Source organism: Phyllostomus discolor, chromosome 2 (assembly GCF_004126475.2).
Source record: "Phyllostomus discolor isolate MPI-MPIP mPhyDis1 chromosome 2, mPhyDis1.pri.v3, whole genome shotgun sequence".
Taxonomy (NCBI): domain Eukaryota; kingdom Metazoa; phylum Chordata; class Mammalia; order Chiroptera; family Phyllostomidae; genus Phyllostomus; species Phyllostomus discolor.
Window position 1 is genome coordinate 200143606 of NC_040904.2, and position 18922 is coordinate 200162527.

Sequence of the window (18922 nt, forward strand, 5' to 3'; positions counted from 1 at the left end):
GTGATGAAACATGAAGTTTATGATAGTTGATGCAATTCTGATGGCTCTTTACAGAGAATAATAATTTTAGATTTATGCAGTTTTAAGATGAAAAATGTATAATGATAAATAATAACAAATATGATAAGTTTCTTGAGTGAGAACTTTAGGGTCATAAAATGTGATCAAGTATGATTAAGTCCCTTGTATCTGAATTCAAAGTAAAAAAAAAAACATTTAGGTGGGAAAGCAAAAGGTAAGTAGCATACTTTATGTTAATTTCTTTTTTTTAATATTTTATTTATTATTTTTTTAGAGAGGGAATGAAGGGAGAAAGAGAGAGAGAGAGAGAAACATCAATGTGCGGTTGCTGGGGGCCATGGCCTGCAACCCAGGCATGTTCCCTGGCATGTCACATCGAACCTGCGACACTTTGGTTAGCAGCCCGCGCTCAATCCACTGAGCTATGCCAGCCAGGAGTTATGTTAATTTCTTTTAGATTTTATGTATTTATTGTTAGAGAAAGGGGAAGGGAGGGAGGAAGATAGGGAGATAAACATCGATGTGAGTAACACAGATCTGTTGCCTCTTACAAAAGGGAGGGCCTGCAACCCAGGCACGTGCCCTGACCGGGAATCCAACCAGTGACCTTTTGCTTTGCTGGACAATGCCCAACAGAGTCATACCAGTCAGGGCAAAAGATAAGTAGCATTTTTAAGGCAGTAATTACCACATGTGAAAAACTGAAGTGGAATGAAATAATCCATATCTGGGAAGACCAAATTGGATTATTAGAACAAAGAAAATATAGGAGGAAGAGACACGTGAAAAGTGTCACTTTTTTCTGATGGGGAAGGACAGAACATCTAAATCATCCAGAGGACACCTCCCACTTTGACTCTGTCACTAAACCATAAGGTTACCCAGCTAAAACACTGGAAATGAAATGGTTGCTATGGTTACACATTCTTTCACTCTTCATACTGTATACTATCACATTATTTGAAACATAATTCCATAGGTTAAACAAGTTTAAAACCAGAAAGGCCATCATAAAGGAAAAAAAGGGCATTTTAGCTAAATTTGAAGAATTCTGAAGTGGTCCATAAAAGCACCCATGGCTCATAATAGCAAGAATCGATTAAGATTTCACTCCCAGTGAATAATTCCATGTTAGGTGAAGACACCAAAGGTAAGCTTGTACTAAGTGGCTTTATCCCATCCCTCCCCAAAGCTACACATGAGTGACATGTCTTGTCACCTCCTTCACTCTCCCTGGGTGACATCTGACGATCTCAGAGCAATTCTCTCAGTTTATACTCTGCACATAACCATCCTCAGCAACTCTGCTACCACGTTTCACTTGCAGGTGTTGCTACCTGATGCCTCTCCAAACTCATGTAAGCCCAGGGGACTTAGGGCAACAAGAGACGACTATCATCAGACACAATTAACTTCATCACATGTAACTAAATACAAGGATTCCAGTCCAAATAAGTGGCACTTACTTATGTCCATTTAAGGCCGCATGGTGTAAAGCAGTGTAACCCGAACTGTCTGTGCAGTTCACATTGGGGCCTCGCCAGATGCTGCAAACAGAGCACAAGCGCAGAGTTAACATTAGGCAGGACGGTGCTTTAACACACAAAGATGCCTCACGGTCCCACCGCCAACAGCAGGTCACACAGGAAGATTCTAGTCATGTGAAAAATGGTCACCATCTTCCACACCGCCCCCCTCCGGAACAAAAACTTCATTTATTTGATGCAGGGAAATTATTAGGGAATATAACTAACTTCAGAAATTATTAGCAAATACAGGCCCCCTGCCATATATTAAAATCTGGATCCAACATTTCCCTATTTATGTCATTAAATATTGGAAGCAATTAAAATTTAGCTACTATATTATATACTAAAGAATAAAGATTTACAACATCTGCCTCTTGCCTTTTAACACTCATTCACTGAGATGGCAGTGATTTGAAGAATTTTTAGAATATTTTTACATAATAGGAAGAATATTCTGGAAATAACATGTAACTATACAAAAGTCATTTTATCCTTCATGACTAAAATTACAGAAATGATTTGTAGCTTTTGAATAAATAAGGATTGAAAGACCCTTTTCCAGAAGTAGGCCCAAAAAAAATGACTTTATCTAATGTTTCTGATGATATTAAAGCCATCAAAACTAACATCTAATGACAAGCTAATTCATGTATTCACAAAATATTTATTGTACCCCAACTGCATGTCATATGGTGAGCTAGGCACTGAGAGTACAAAATCGTAACTTAAGGCCCTTCTTTACAAGAATAGAGTCTAATGGGGAAGACAGACACATACAATAACAGTTACAAAGTAGTCAGATGACTGAAGCGCCAGAGAGCACACAGGCTCCTCTGAGAAGGAATAAGTAGCTATTCTGAATGAGAGATCATAACGGACTTAAACTAAGGTGGAACAGGCAATACAAGTGAGTGGAATGTCCTTATTCAAGTGTTCATTGAGAGGATAAACTTTTTTTTTATTTTTCAAGTTGACATTCAATATTATTTTATATTTGTTTCAGATGTCCAGCATAGTGGTTAGACAGTTATATAATTTATGAAGTGATTCCCCTGATACTTCTAGCACCCACCGGGCCCCATACACGGTTATTATAATATTACTGATTACACTCCCTGTGATGTACTTGACATTCCCATGACCGTTTTGTAGCTTCTTAATCCTTCACCTTTTCCACCCACCACCCCCACCCCCAAACCGTCCTATCTGGCAACCCTGACTTTGTTCTTTGTATCTATGAGGTCTATTCCTGTTTTCTTTCTTTATTTTGTTCTTTATATTCCACACACAAGTGAAATTATATGGTACTTGTCTTTCTCTGTCTGACTTACTTCCTTAGCATAGTACCCTCTAGGTCCACCCACATTGTTGTGAATGGGCGCTACCTGACGGTATGACTGTGATAAACCTCTAGTAAACAAGGCAGATAGAATGGTCTTAGAGTTCAGATAGATCAACAGAGCAGATAAAGGAATAGAAAGTCAATTTAGACCTACACACACATCCAATCAATTTTGATAAAGGCACAGTGGCAACTCATTAAAGAAATGAATTATCAAAAAAGTGTTCTGGGACAAAAGAATGTCCTCAGGCCACGATAAATAAAAAGTGTCTTGATCCATACCTTGTCAGATCGTATACAAAAAATAACTTTGAAATGAATCATAGATTTCAAAAGTAAAACCTGACACCATAAAACTTCTACAAAGAAAATGTAAGAGAACATTTTTGTGACCTTGAGCTAAGCTAAGATTTCTTGGATATGGCACCAAAAGTGTGAGCTCCATGAGAAAATTTGACAAATCAGACTTCATCAAAATGAACAGTGTCTGCTCCTCAGAGATGCTATTGAGAGAATGAAAAGGAGATGAACTGGAAGAAAAAATGTGCAAATCACATTTTCTAATATGTTCTTTGATCTGGAATAGAATTTTAAACCCCCAATTGCACTAATAAGAAAATCAGCAGTCTAATTTAAAAGTGGGCAAAGATTTGAACAGATCCAACAAAGCAGACATACAGATGGCAAGTAGGAACATGAAGAGGTGCTCACAGCATTTGTCTTTAGGAAAATGAAAATTAAAATCATGAGATGCTACCATAAAAGCGCAACTAAAAAGACTTCAAACACCAGTGTTCACAGCCATACAAATCAGCTACAACTCACACACTGCAGAGGCACACGTAAAATAGTACCACCATGCTGGGGAAAAATTCAGCCATTTCTTAAAAAGTTAAACACACACCTACCCTGCAATCCAGCCATTTCACTCTAGGTATTTAGTCAAGAGAAATAATAGCATATGTCCACATCAAGACTTATACAGAAAATATCCATTACAACTTTATTTATAATAGCCCCAAACTGAAAGAGCCCAAATATCCATTAACAGGCAAATGGATAAACAAACTCATATATCCACACAAGGGAGTACTACTCAGAAATAAAAAGGAACAAAATATTGAAGATTCCAACAGCACCGCTAGAAAATCTAAATCAGATTCTCAGATCCCCTCCTCTTCTTGGGATAGCATAAGGGGAGATATATTCTCTGGAATGGGTAAAATGCATGGTCTCTAGAATAGAGCAGCAATTTTCAACTTTTTTCAACTCATGGCACACATAAACCAATTACTGAAATTCTGCAGCACATCAAAAAACACATTATACTTTTGGTTGATCTGACAAAAATTAACTATAACTTTGATTGATTCATACAAGATGGCTACTGCTGTGTTACTGTTGTCATTTTTCTATTGGACGATATGAGAGAAAAGAGTCAGTACCCTGACTAAATAGTCAGGTAGCACACGTTTTAAAAATTCTTGCAGCACACTGGTTAAAAATCACTGTACCAGAGGATAACAGGCAAAGTTGAAGACAAGGGTGTTAAATGGTGTGAGGTAAGGAACTGGACTACCTCCATACACAATAATTGAAACAACTTTTCAGGACTATTTATTGAATTATGTTTTTCATTTGCTGCTTATTTCAAATGTCAACTTTATCTTACACTAAATTCTTATATGCGCTGCTAGTCAAATCTAAGGGTTCGCTTGTATTCACTGATTTCTCTATTCTGGCTCTGGAACCATATTTTTTTAATATTTTTTAATATATTTTATTGATTATGCTATTACAGTTGTCCCATTACCCCCCTTCATTCCCCTCCACCCTGCACACCCTCTTTCACCCATATTCCCCCCTTTAGTTTATGTCAATGTGTCATAAGTTCTTTAGCTTCTACATTTCTCGTACTATTTTGCCCTCCCCCTGTCTTCTACCTACCATCTATGCTACTTATTCTCCATACCTTTTCCCCCTCTCTCCTCCTCTCACTACCCTGTTGCTAACCCTCCATTTGATCTCCTTTTCTGTGATTCTGTTCCTGTTCTAGTTGATTCCTTAGTTTGTTTTTGGTTTTGTTTTAGGTGTGGTTGTTAATAATTGTGAGTTTGCTGTCATTTTACTATACATGTTTTTATCTTCTTTTTCTTAGATAAGTCCCTTTAACATTTCATAAAATAAGGGCTTGGTGATGATGAACTCCTTTAACTTGACCTTATCTGAGAAGCACTTTATCTGCCCTTCCATGCTAAATGAAAACTTGGCTGGATAGAGCAATCTGGGATGTAGGTCCTTGCCTTTCATGACTTGGAATACTTCTTTCTTGCCTGCAAGGTCTCTTTTGAGAAATCAGCTGACAGTCTGACGGGAACTCCTTTGTAGGTTACTGTCTCCTTATCCCTTGCTTCTTCTAGGATTCTCTCCTTCATTTTTACCTTGGCTAATGTAATTATGATGTGCCTTGGTGTGTTCCTTCTTGGGTCCAACTTCTTTGGGACTCTCTGAGCTTCCTGGACTCCCTGGAGGCCTATTTCCTTTGCCAGAATGGGGAAGTTCTCCTTTATTATTTGTTCAAATAAGTTTTCCACTTGTTGCTCTTCCTCTTTCCATTCTGGTACCCCTATAATTCGGATGTTGGAACATTTAAAGCTGTCCCGGAGGTTCCTAAGCCTCTCCTCATTTTTTTGAATTCTTATTTCTTCATTCTTTTCTGATTGTATGTTATTTTCTTCCTTCTGGTCCATGCCATTGATGTGAGACCCAGCTTTCATTCCATCACTATTGGTTCCCTGTGCATTTTTCTTCATTTCACTTATTGTAGCCTTCATTTTTTCATCTAATTTGTGACCAAAATCAAGCAATTCTGTGAGCATCCTGATTACCAGTGCTTTGAACTGTGCATCTGATACGTTGGCTATCTCATAGTCACTTAAAAAAACTGATTGCAGAGTTTTCAATTCTATTCGAGCCATCTTTTTTTTTTTTTTTTTTTTTTGGTTTGGTCGTACCTGTTATGTATGAGGGGCAGAGCCTTAGGTGTTCTCCAGGACAGGGCAACCCAGTGGCTGCGTTGTGACTTTGTACGTGGGGGCAGGGTCTGAGAGGGAACAATGGTGCTTGCTCCGCTCTCTGTTGGACCTCAATCCCTTCCACCACTTCCCCAAAGCAACCTGGACCTTTCTGGTGATGATTCACATGTGGGTGGGCTTGTGCACCCCGTGGGACTTTCCAACAACCTCTCCTGTGAGGCTGTGAGTCTCTGTGCCTCAACCCCCACAGGTGTTTTCAATCAGCACCCGGAGGCTCTATTTCCCAGCGCTGGGATACTGGGTTGCATGCAGTGCCTTGCTTCACAGTCACCGCTTTGCTGGGCCTGCCAGTTGTCACCCCTCGGCTGGGGTCTGCCAGCTGCTGCTTTCATGCCCAGGGTCTGCCCGTTGCAGTCTTGCATGCCCCAGATGCCTTATGCACCCCGGAACCACATTTTTTAAAGCATAGTTTATAACTGGTGCTAGACTCTAGACACAAATTATTTATTGCATAAATTTAATAGTATAAAAAGTGAAAGCTCAGGAATGGCCGTCAAAAAAGGAAAAAAATGCCCTGGCTGGTGTAGCTCAGTGGATTGAGTGCTGGCCTGTGAACCAGAGAGTGGCCAGTTCAATTCCCAGTCAGAGCACATGCCTGGATCACAGACCAGGTTCCCAGTTGGGGACACTTGAGAAGCAACCACACATTGATGTTTCTCTCCCTCTTTCTCCCTCCATTACCCTCTCTCTAAAAATAAATAAATAAAATATTGTTATTTGTTTTTTGTGTGTTTTTTTATTTTAATGGTTGTTCCAGTACAGTTTTCTGTCTTTTACTCCCATCCCAGCCCACCCCCCAGCCCTCCCCACCTCCTTCCCATTTCCACCCCACCCCTTCCTAGTTTTTGTCCATGTGTCCTTTATACTTGTTCCTGTAAACCCTTCCCCTTTTCCCCTGAAATTCCCTTCCCTCTCCCCTCTGGTCACTGTCAGCCTGTTCTCTATTTCAGTGTCTATAATTATATTTTGCTTGTTTGTTTGCTTTTTTGTTTAGATTCCTGTTAAAGGTGAGATCATATGGTATTTGCCTTTCATCCCCTGGCTTATTTTGCTTAGCATAGTGCTTTCCAGTTCCATCCTTGCTGTTGCATAGGGTAGTAGCTCCTTCTTTCTTTCTGCTGCATAGAATTCCATTGTGTAAATGTACCATAGTTTTTTGATCCATTCATTTCCTGATGGGCACCTAGGTTGCTTCCAGCACTTGGCTATTGTAAATTGTGCTGCTATGAACATTGGGGTGCATAGGTTCTTTTTGATTGGTGTTTCAGGGTTCTTAGGATATAATCCTAGCAGTAGAATCACTGGGTCAAAATGCAGATCCATTTTTAGTTTTCTTAGAAAATTCCATACTGTTTTACATAGTGGTTGTGCCAGTCTGCAATCCCACCAACAATGCACTAGGGTTCCCTTTTCTCCACAACCTCTCCAACACTTGTTGTTTGTTGCTTTGTTTATGATGGCCACTCTGACTGGTGTGAAGTGGTATCTCATTGTGGTTTTAATTTGCATCTCTCTGATAGCTAGCAATACTGAGCATCTTTTCATGTGTCTCTGGATCCTCTGTATGTCCTCCTTAGAGAAGTGTCTGTTCAAGTCCTTTGCCCATTTTTTAATTGGGTTGCTTGTCTTCTTAGAGTGGAGTCGTGTAAGTTCTTTATATATTTTGGAGATTAAACCCTTGTCTGAGGTATCATTGGCAAATATGTTTTCCCATACGGTTGGTTGTCTTTTTATTTTAATACTGTTTTCTTTAGCTGTGCAGAAGCTTTTTATTTCAATGAGATCCCATTTGTTTCTTCTTTCCTTTATGTCCCTTGCTCTAAGGGATATATCAGTAAAAATGTTGCTGCGTGAAATATCTGAGATTTTCCTGCCTATGTTCTCCTCTAGGACTTTAATGGTATCATGGCTTATATTTAAATCTTTTATCCACCTTGAATTTATTTTTGTGTATGGTGGAAGTTGGTGCTGGAGTTTCATTTTTTTAATCGTTTTTTAAGGAAAAATTTAATTAGGACTCACCTAGACCATACATATTATGGAACTATTATAAAAATAAGTTTGATCTATATGTAGTGACCTTGAAAGTTAACCAAAACATATTAAGTTAAAAAAGCAAATTGCAGAATACTGTGTGTGTTAATATCCTAAATGTTCTATGTACATGTATTAACTTATATCCACACGACTATAAAAGATACTATTCTTATTCTAACTGTACAGATGAGAAAGGCTTGCATTAATAGAGAAAATACATTATTTACCTCTAAAATGTTTGAGTAGTAAAACTGTCATGTAATTCTTCAAGGAAAAACAAACATGACAATAAAACACAAGGGGAGAAAAGCATAGGTTTGCTCTGGGTTGTGAAGAGCCTATAACACACCGAGAAACTTCATCTTTATTCTGTAGGCAACTTGGAATGAGAGATTTATCACAAAGATATTAAACATGTTTCTGACATGGCCAGGTCAGTGGTTTAGGTGAGAGCTCTAGTGACAGCTGGAAACAGGGAACAGACGGCTGGCGGGGGGTCAGGTGAGTAGTCTGTTTCAACAGTCTCAACAAGGAACAAAGAAATTTGAACAATGAAGACACAGTGGTGGATAAAGAAGAGCAAAAACAGATATGCTTAAAATAAAATCTATAGAAAAATGGTACCCATACGAGAAGGTAAAAGTAAAAGAATGACTGAGGTTTCTACCATAAATGAAATGCATGGAGATGAGATAGCTCCCTTATACCTGTGATGTCCTGTGAGGAAAGCCAAGTTTCCACTAAAGCTGACTAGAACACTGGGTTGCTTGGGAATACCTCAGGCATAGGACAGAAAAGAAATAAGAAAATGCTGTAAATTAACTCAGATTATTTTTTAAATTTCCTGTATATTATTAGACCTTATAAATATTTAGTAAGGAAAGATATTGATATTCATAACTAAAATAGATTCAGGGTCGATAGATTTCCCTTACCTATACCATTTCAATTCCCCACTTTTAGAAAAAAAGAATTAATTATAACAGCATGAAAAAAAAATCTCCAATGTCTGTCTCCTTTCCTAAACAGAATGGAAGCAGATATATCTTTTTTTAAACAAGGAGGTTTAGAATAGAAATTCGGCATACATATATAAATACATTTGACTGCACGTATTGACAGGGGCTCTAGGCAGAATCCACATATTCACAGAACATCCACACACATTCGAAGCACTATAAATAAGCCAGACCCAAACCTTCCAATTGAAACCTTAATCTAAAAAATAAACTTCGATGTTTAAAAGCTCAATGTGTGAGCTAATGTTCTACTTCATTCCAACTTTTTGCACTGCTTGCCTCTCATTTTTCTTTGATAATCTTCAATCTTAAAAGGAGGGTCTGTGTCAACTTAAAAGGCTGTTGTATAAAATATAAGAGTTCTAAGTTCCTTTAAGGGGCATCTCAAAAAAGTTGTAACTGCTTAATAACATATTTATCAAAAAGACAATTTATGGATCCTTAATCTTATTCTAACATACACTCAATCTCACTTCCTATACCTACTTGTCAATATTTTTAAAATCTGTATGTGAGAATTCTTGCCTAGAGTCAATGCTCTGAGATAGTCTGAGATCCCTAATTTCCCAAGATTCAATTTCCTTTGTTACACTATTTATACTACTATAACAAATTGACTTTGTTTTAGAACAAATATAAATGAAACAGGTTTTCCATTTCTAATAGGTTATTAGAACTTCCAAATAACTGGGACATGATTCCCTGAGTTTTCACATATTAAAGATTATTCCTAAATAAATTGTAAGCTTGAGTTTCCTGGGCCAATATTCTCACATATAGAAAATAAGACTTAAGCACAGCTACTCCACAAATGATCACCTTTATGCCCTCTACCAACCTGTGGGCAATACCCATAAGGAGTAACACGAGAGTGTTTCAGCTCTTGATTCTAATCCAACTCTTGACACTTGAGATCACTTCAGGGCTCCAGATACAAAAGCTCGTACAGAAGGTGCACCGAGTGCCACGGGCAGTGTCAAAGTATGTAGGAATGGTCTCCTGACAAATTGATAATTTCAAGCAATGCAAAGTAAAGTCCCTATTCTTTTCAATGTGAACTTTAATTGTTGGCTTCTGTGTTTGGAGGAACTGAACAGACGTGCATAAGCTATTGACTACTGTGAGTAAAACCAAGAGTCCTTATGGCTTTGATTAAATGTAGTTTTAAATCCTGGCTCTAGAAATCATACCTCTCTCTACACACCCCTCAGATACCTAGCCTTTCCTCAAAACTCAGCAACCCAAAGGCCACAGAAGACAGTAGCCAGACCTGACTAATGGTCACAGGGCAGACCTCTGTCAGGCAAAAGACAACATCTTGCCCTGGCAGGTGTGGCTCAGTGGGTTGGAGTGTCATCCCCTAATGGAAGGGTTGCGGGTGTGATTCCCAGTTGGGGCACAGGCCTAGGTTTCAGGTTTCATTCCCCCATCCAGGCACATAATGGAGGCAATGGCTGGATGTTTTTCTCTCTCCCTTCCTGTCTTTCTAAAAGCAATGAGAAAAAAATGTCCTAGAGTAGGGATTAAAAAAATAGTAACAACATCTTGACCTAAGTTATGTTTCAGCTCATGAGCCCTAAAGCAGAATGACCCCCTGGCTATTTTCCCATGAAACCAGACAGAGGGACCACGGAAGAGACCTCAGAACTGTTCTCAAGACCTGGAAAAATGATTCATTACCCTTATCTCACCTCCGACCAATCAACAACCAGCATGACCCAAATCCCTAACCCACCAGTGTCTTGTGGTTTTGCCCTATGTAATCTGTAACCTACATGTCATTGGGGAGTTGAGCTTTTGATCATTGGCCTCCCATTGTCCTGGTTGGCTCCATTCATAATAAAATAGCCAATATTTCTCCACCACATTTCTCAGTGTCTAGTGTTGGCTCTGCTAGCACTGAGTGGATGAACTCTTTCTGTTCTCTACCATAAGTTCTCCTCTTCTAGAGTGATAATATAATTTTATTATCATCAACTAGAAGTGTCTCATATTGATCAAGTGGGTCCAGACTAATGTGAGCCATGTATGTAAAATTTCAACTGGCCACATTAAAAAGGTAAAAAGAAAGAGGGAAATTAGTTTTAATATGTTATTTAACCTGATATATCCAAAATAGCATTTTAACACATAACCAATATAAAACATTGAGGTATTTTTATATTCTTTTTTGTACTGTTTTCAAAATCGGTGTTTATTTTACACTTTATTTTGCACATTGCAATTAGAATGAGCCATATGTCAAGTGCTTTACAGCCTCCTGTGGACGGAGGCTTCTCCACTGCACAGCACAAGGCTGATCCTACATAATTATTTACAGGAAAAAGAGAAAACTTACGGTTACCTCTGATAATGTAAAATGCTTCCTCAAAATAACTGAAAATATCACCCTTTAGTAAATAAATGCCAGTTTTATTGAGACATGGAAAAGTTAACAAATATAACAAATTTCTTACTTCTGAGAAAAAATATACAATATAATAGACCTAATATACAATCACATCAGAGACTGTAAATGCACAATTTTACATAAGTGAGGACATTAAGGAGCACCACAGCCAAAATTACACTAACCATTTTCTAATGAAAAATGTGGCCCTGGCTGGTGTGGCTCAGTGGATTGAGCGATCAGCCTGCAAACTGAAGGGTCGCTGGTTCAATTCTCAGTCAGGGCACATGCCTGGGTTGCAGGCCAGGTCCCCAGTAGGGGACACACAAGAGGCAACCACATATTGATGTTCCTCTCCCTCTCTTTCTCCCACCCTTCCCCTCTGTCTAAAAATAAATAAAAATAAAATAAATATGCACCTTGAATTGCCTGATACAACTCCCAGTAACATGGGCTCACACAGCAAACCAGAGCTGGCTAACTGTGAAATAACTTCTTAAGTTATAATCACACAACTCAAAATCTCTTTACAATATATGCAGTACATGCTGCAAGACAGGATTTTAGACTATGAGAAGGAATTTGTAACTATGCAGAGAACCACAGAATTAAGAAAACATGAGAGAAAAACTAGAGCATCTAATTTCAACCCCGTTTCAACTTTGTCGCTAGTGCTAAAAGTGTAGAACATATTCTTCCCAGCCCTCATCTTTTCTTCTCTGCCTGGATATAATTCCTGAAAAATAAACCAAAAGGCAAGGAAGATTAACGTCTCATTATTATGCAAATACTGATTTTGGTAGCAATTGTTCTTCTTATCCACATATTTTTTGCTTAGTAACAGTATTTCCAAGGATACTATGGTAAGCAGAATAACAGTATCCCAAGGATAGTCACATCTTAATCCTTGCAATCTGTGAATATGTTATATTGTATGGCAAGGGGGTATTGTGATTACAGATGGAATTAAACTGCTAATCACCTGGACCTCACCCTGCATTTTTTTTTTTCTTATACACCTGCATTGGTTAGAACTGCTACAATAATGAGGGGATAATTCTTGTCTTGATGAATTTGATGGCATGCCTGGTTGTCTTCAATATTTGGTATGATGTTTGCTATTAGATTCTCATAGATACCTTACCTTTTCACCATATTAAATAACTTTTTATTCCTTCAGTTATGAACAAAATAGGCAGAATAGCATAGTGAATAAAAGTCCAGACTCAGGATTCAAATTGCCTAAGTTCAGATGCTGGTTCCATTTCTGGCTGCACGACCTTGGGAAAATTACACCGGTACCTCATTTTCCTCACCTATAAAATGAAAATATCAGTAATAGCTGCTTCGTAGGGTTGTTACGAAGATTACGTCAGACAGTCCATGCAAAGTGCTAGCGCACTGCTGACACCCAGTATCATCGTGAGTTCTGAAGAGCAATCCAGAACGTTCCTCTGGAGTGTTCAAGTTTCTTAGGACACCATTCAGGGTGATCAAATGGGCTTTTCTTTTCGTACATTAATATACTTCATTCCTGATGAGAACATCGCTTATACACGTGGAAGTAAATTTGTCTGTGTTTGGATTGTATTTTTAAATATAATCCTGGATTGCTACTTGGAATGTGGCATTTTGCATCCATAGTCATAAGTAAAATTGGCCTCCAGTTTTCTCGTTTATTTCAGTTTTAGTGTCAGAGTTATGTAAACTGAAGAGTTTTATGCCTTTTTCTAATCTCCAGAATAAGTCAACTTACATAGAAATTTGCTATTATTTGAATATTTGAAAAAGCAAACATGTAAAATCATCTAGGACTGGCACATTTGGGGAGTAAATCCTTAAAATGTCCCATTTGACTTTAGTCTGTGGTTACTGACCTATCAATACAGCTAACTTTGTCCTGCACCAAATTTATGCTGCTATAATTTATGTTTTCTAGGAAGTCAGTTATTTCCATTTTCATTCTCTAACTTATTGAACAAAGACTATACATATTTTTATTGTAATAATTATCTTCTGTATTTGCAGATCACCATTCTCATTCATAATGTTCCATATGATGTTTCCCTTCTTGAGTTGCCTAGGTGGTTCTATTTTATTGTCATATTCAAAGATTCAGTTAACTTCATTTCTATCAAACATCTATTGGATGTGTTATTTATTCATCTGTTGTTTACCTTCTAATTTGTTCCTTTCTATTCTTAACTATAAAAATTCAATCATCTATTGTATTCATTTTCCTAGCTCTTTGAATTTCCTATCTCAACTCATGTAATTTTATTCTTTCTTATTGAGAAGTTAAGAGCATTACAGGCTATGACATTTCTACTGAGGATGGTTTTGTCCACATCACTTAGGTTTTGACAAGTCCTATTTTCGTTTCAATTGTTATATATACAGTCTGTAATTCAGTTTTGATTTCATTTTTACCATAAAAATTAGTACTTGTTTTTACATTTTTTAAGTGTTTAAATTTGTTGTCTCTTAATAAATGACATATTTCTAGTTTTACCACATTATAGTCAAAAATAATTATTTAACTTCAAATAATTTCTTTAGATTTTCTTTTAAAACTAGTATGTAGTTATATTACATAAGCACTGAAACATGTACTCTCTGTGTTTAAAGGTGAACTGTATATTTTTCAAACTTATTAACTGTATAATTCATACTGTGGGGGTTTACAAGTCACCCCAAGATGTGCCTCACTGGTATGCAGATTGTTTTGAGCGCTGGCTCCAGAGAAATTTCTGCCCCTCCCTTACCTACCTAGCAGACCCGAATTAGGGGCCTTGTCCAAAATAAGTAATTATCATAGATAACCTCTTTTGACCTATCTCTAGGGCAGGACAAACTCCTCTGTACTAAGCATTTGGTCTTCTTATCGTCCTACAGTGACCCTTTCAAGCCCCCAAGGCACCGTACCCCACCCCTAGGTCAGAATGTCTTATATACCAGTGTCCCCTTTTCCTCCCTGAACCTCTCGTGCAGTCTCTTGACTCTCTCATGTTTGTGGTGGTCCTACACATATGTATGTATTAAATTTGGTTATTTTCTCTTGCTGACCTGTCTTATGTTTATTTGGTTATTAGAACAGCTAGAAAAACCTACAGGGTAAAGAAAAGTGTGTTCCTCCTCCACAGTACCATCATCTATGACCCTATTTAGTTTGCCTGCTTCATCATCAAATTCTGAAAGATACTACCATATACCTGTATATCATTAACTGAACTATTATCAAATTTTCTTTGTAGGCCTAAATGTGCTTCATGTGTTTTGTTGTTGTTATGTTAAGCAAAATCTATTATCTGTAAGGAGTACATATTTTATTATTACAAAAAAATCAACAATTCTACATAAGGCTCTTCATCTTTAATTATACTTTTTCTGTTATTTAGATGGCCACCTCAGCTTTCTCTTACCACATTTACATTTAACTGGCATAGTTTTGACTATCAATTTTTTCCTTCTATTTCTGTCATTTTATCTTGGCTATATCTCTTAAAAACAGCCATAGCTGCAGTTAACATTTTTTGTTTTATAACCTGAAAAGCTTTGTCTTCTAATGTGTTCACATTTGGTATTATTCCTGAATTTTATGTAGTGTCTTTATTACTGCTCTTTTTTCCTTTTTGTCTTCTTTATCTTCTTCTGTCTTCATGATCAGGCTTTCTTCATTTCTTTATTCCTCTCTAGATATTTTCCCCTAATGTTTTATTTCTATTGGTCCTTTCCTTTTTACAAATACCTATATGTTTTATTGAGGTAAAAAATTAAAAATTAAATTGTAACTATGCCCATTCTTAACAAAGTATAATTTCCATCTATCTTTTCTTACTTTTGCCCCAAAGGCTCAATCATAGTGTGAAATTTTAATGCTATATTATTATTATTTCACTTTATGACTTTTATTTCAGAACCATTTCTTAATATTAGTGTTATATTTTACAGCCATATTATCAAAAGTTATTCAGGTTTTTTAAAAAAAATTTTAAAGATTCTATTTATTTATTTTTAGAGAGGGAAGTGAGGGAGATAGAGAGAGAGAAAAACATCAATGTGTGGTTCCTGGGGGTTATGGCCTGCAACCCAGGCATGTACCCTGGCTGGGAGTTGAACCTGCGACACTTTGGTTCACAGCCCACACTCAATCCACTAGGCTACGCCTACTAGGGTGATTCAGTTTTTTAAAAATTTATTTATTTACTTTTAGAGATGGGGAAGGAAGGGAAAGAAAGAGAGAGAAAAATCTATGGGTTGCCTCTCGTATATATTCCACCTGGAGACCAAACCTGCAACCCAGGCATGTGCCCTGATCAGCAGTTGAACTGATGATGAACTGGCAATCTTCCGGTTTGCAAGATGATGCCCAACCAACTGAGCCACACTCATCAGAGTAAAAGTGTTTTAGGTTTTACTAATTTCACTGCTCACCATGGTTTCTTATATATTTAACAGAATTATATGAGATATGACTGATCACTTTTCCTGCCTTGATGTAACCAAAAGCCTCAGGGGTTACAACAAAAATAGCCATGTTCATACACGGCATAGGTACTGGAATAAAATTTTCCTGCCCCAGAGCTTCCAGGGGTATTTACCCTTGAGAGATGAGAAAAAATAACTAAGGGCATGATGTGGTCACGTGTAGAGGAAGGCAATCTTTGTGTAGAAGACTACCTGATTTCCCTCGCCAAAGCTCTGGGAAATGGGGGCCAAGTAGTAGAGGGGGAGGGTCTGCAGGAAAGACGGACAAATCCCTCCACGGTCAGACACATTTTGCTGGTCTACTCCAGAGCTTCGGGAGTTGAGGCCAGGTGAGAGGCAAGGAAGAGAGATGAGGATAGACTATAATGGCAAACTGTTCCTTGGAAAGCATATTTTCTGAAACAATGGAATATGGAATCTGTCAGACCCGGGGGGCAGCATGAAGGGTAGATGTCACTGCAGCAGGAGGTAAAAAGGCATCAGAGGAATATAGCCTGAGGCAGCCTGTTGGGTGTGACAGCATCTATCTGTGGGAGGCTGTTGACAAACCAGTTTAGGAGAAAGGATAAGAAGAAAAGGGTCAGCAACCTGGCCCAGGGCTGTCAGTTTGTATAAAAAGGCATCTTTTTGCCCTTTGCCCTCCTCCCTGCAAAGTGGGAGAGGGAGTCAGAGGCAGAGAAAATGGGAAGGCCAGGGAATGGGTAGGTTTGAGCAGTCTATGTATTCCACTCTACACCAAGCTGCTTATGAAACGGGACAATCTAATTTTGCATGAAACATGAGGATGAAGTTTTCAAATGAACAAAACCAGCAAAATGGGAAGATTTAAGCTAGCGTATATCAAGACTCAGTGTGAAAGAAGCATAGCTCAGACAGTGAGATACTGACACAAAAATATACAAATACATCAGTGGAACAGAATAGAACTCAGACATAGATCCCAATCTACGTAGCCCTTTGATTTATGGCAAAGGTGGCATGAAAGTACAGCGGGACAAGGATGGTCTCTTTATTAAATGATGCAGAGTCAATTTGATATCCACATGAAAGAAAATGAATCTCAACCCCTGCCTTGAGCCATATGTAAAACTAAAGCCTAGATGGATTACAGATATAAATGCGAGAGATAAAACTTTCATAAGAAAACATAATAGAATATATTCATGACCTTCAAGTGGACAAAAATTTTAACGTACAAAAAGCACCATTAAGAAAAAAACTTGATCAACTGAACAATAGTGGAAGGAAGAACTGTTTTACATCAATAGACACCATTAATAATAAAAGAACAAACAGTAGAGTAAGAGAAGATCCGGTGTGTGTGTGTTATCTGACAAGCCACTTGTAATGAGTACACAAAGAACTCCTACAAATCAATGTTTAAAATTTTTAAGGCATACAACCCAACGTAAAATGGGCAGATATTTGAACAGGAATTTTATAAAAAAGAAACCAGAAAAGTCAGCATTTGTGCCGCCTGTCACTATCAGAGCCAGTAGTAGAGACAAGGAATAAATCTTTATGGGGGCTTTGTTCAGATGCCAGAGATCTGAGTAGACAGCAGGTTATGTGCCTTCAAAAACCATCTTAACTGACCTTTTTATAAGGAGAAGAAAGGGCACTTGAGGGGTTTGGAAAAATGGTTAATCAGGTAAGAGTTGCAGTCCAGGGTGAGTTTCCTAATATTTCTTTTTTTTAATTTTTTTTATTGTAATCATTGTTCAAGTATCCTAATATTTATTTAGGAAGAATCTACTAATCAATAATTCCTTTTTAATATATTTTATTGATTATGCTATTACAGTTGTCCCATTACTCCCCCCTTCATTTCCCTCCACCCTGCACATCCTCCCCCACCCACATTCCCCCACTTTAGTTCATGTCCATGTGTCATAAGTTCTTTAGCTTCTACAATTCCCATACTATTCCTGCCCTCCCCCTGTCTATTTTCTACCTACCATCTATGCTACTTATTCTCTGTACCTTTTCCCCCTCTCTCCTCCTCCCACTACCCTGTTGCTAACCCTCCATGTGATCTCCTTTTCTGTGGTTCTGTTCCTGTTCTAGTTGTTTGCTTAGTTTCTTTTGGTTTTGTTTCAGGTGTGGTTGTTAGTAATTGTGAGTTTGCTGCCATTTTACTATACATGTTTTTATCTTCTTTTTCTTAGATAAATCCCTTGAACATTTCATAAAATAAGGGCTTGGTGATGATGAACTCCTTTAACTTGACCTTATCTGAGAAGTACTTTATCTGCCCTTCCATTCTAAATGAAAGTTTGGCTGGATAGACCAATCTGGGATGTAGGTCCTTGCCTTTCATGACTTGGAATACTTCTTTCCAGCCCCTTCTTGCCTGCAAGGTCTCTTTTGAGAAATCAGCTGACAGTCTGATGGGAACTCCTTTGTAGGTGACTATCTCCTTATCTCTTGCTGCTTCTAGGATTCTCTCCCTTATTTTTACCTTGGCTAATGTAATTATGATGTGCCTTGGTCTGTTCTTTCTTGGGTCCAACTTCTTTGGGACTCTCTGAGCTTCCTGGACTTCCTGGAAGTCCACTTCCTTTGCCAGATTGGGGAAGTTCTCCTTTATTATTTGTTCAAATAAGTTTTCCACTTGTTGCTCTTCTTCTCCCCCTTTGGCACCCCTATAATTCAGATGTTGGAACGTTTAAAGCTGTCCTGGAGGTTCCTAAGCCTCTCCTCATTTTTTTGAATTCTTATTTCTTCATTCTTTTCTGATTGTATGTTATTTTCTTCCTTCTGGTCCATGCCATTGATGTGAGACCCAGCTTTCATTCCATCACTATTGGTTCCCTGTGCATTTTTCTTCATTTCACTTATTGTAGCCTTCATTTTTTCATCTAATTTGTGACCAAAATCAACCAATTCTGTGAGCATCCTGATCACCAGTGCTTTGAACTGTGCATCTGATAATTTGGCTATCTCTTGATCGCTTAAAAGTATTGGCTCTGGAGCTTTGATTTGTACTTCCATTTGAGCCA

The 18922-nt window shown here is 37.9% G+C and overlaps 1 protein-coding gene across 11 annotated transcripts in view; it reads right to left on the reverse strand.

Moving 5' to 3' along the window:
• Positions 1 to 18922, reverse strand: part of ANKS1B (ankyrin repeat and sterile alpha motif domain containing 1B) — an 833247-nt gene that overhangs the window by 717346 nt on the left and 96979 nt on the right. For 10 of the 11 annotated variants that reach the window (XM_028531910.2, XM_036019451.1, XM_028531904.2 and 7 more), the window contains exon 2: positions 1488 to 1568. The exons of the other annotated variant lie outside the window; for it this stretch is intronic. In XM_028531910.2, coding sequence (XP_028387711.2) covers positions 1488 to 1568 — 81 coding nt within the window. The remainder of the gene's footprint in view (positions 1 to 1487; positions 1569 to 18922) is intronic. 11 annotated transcript variants of the gene reach the window in all.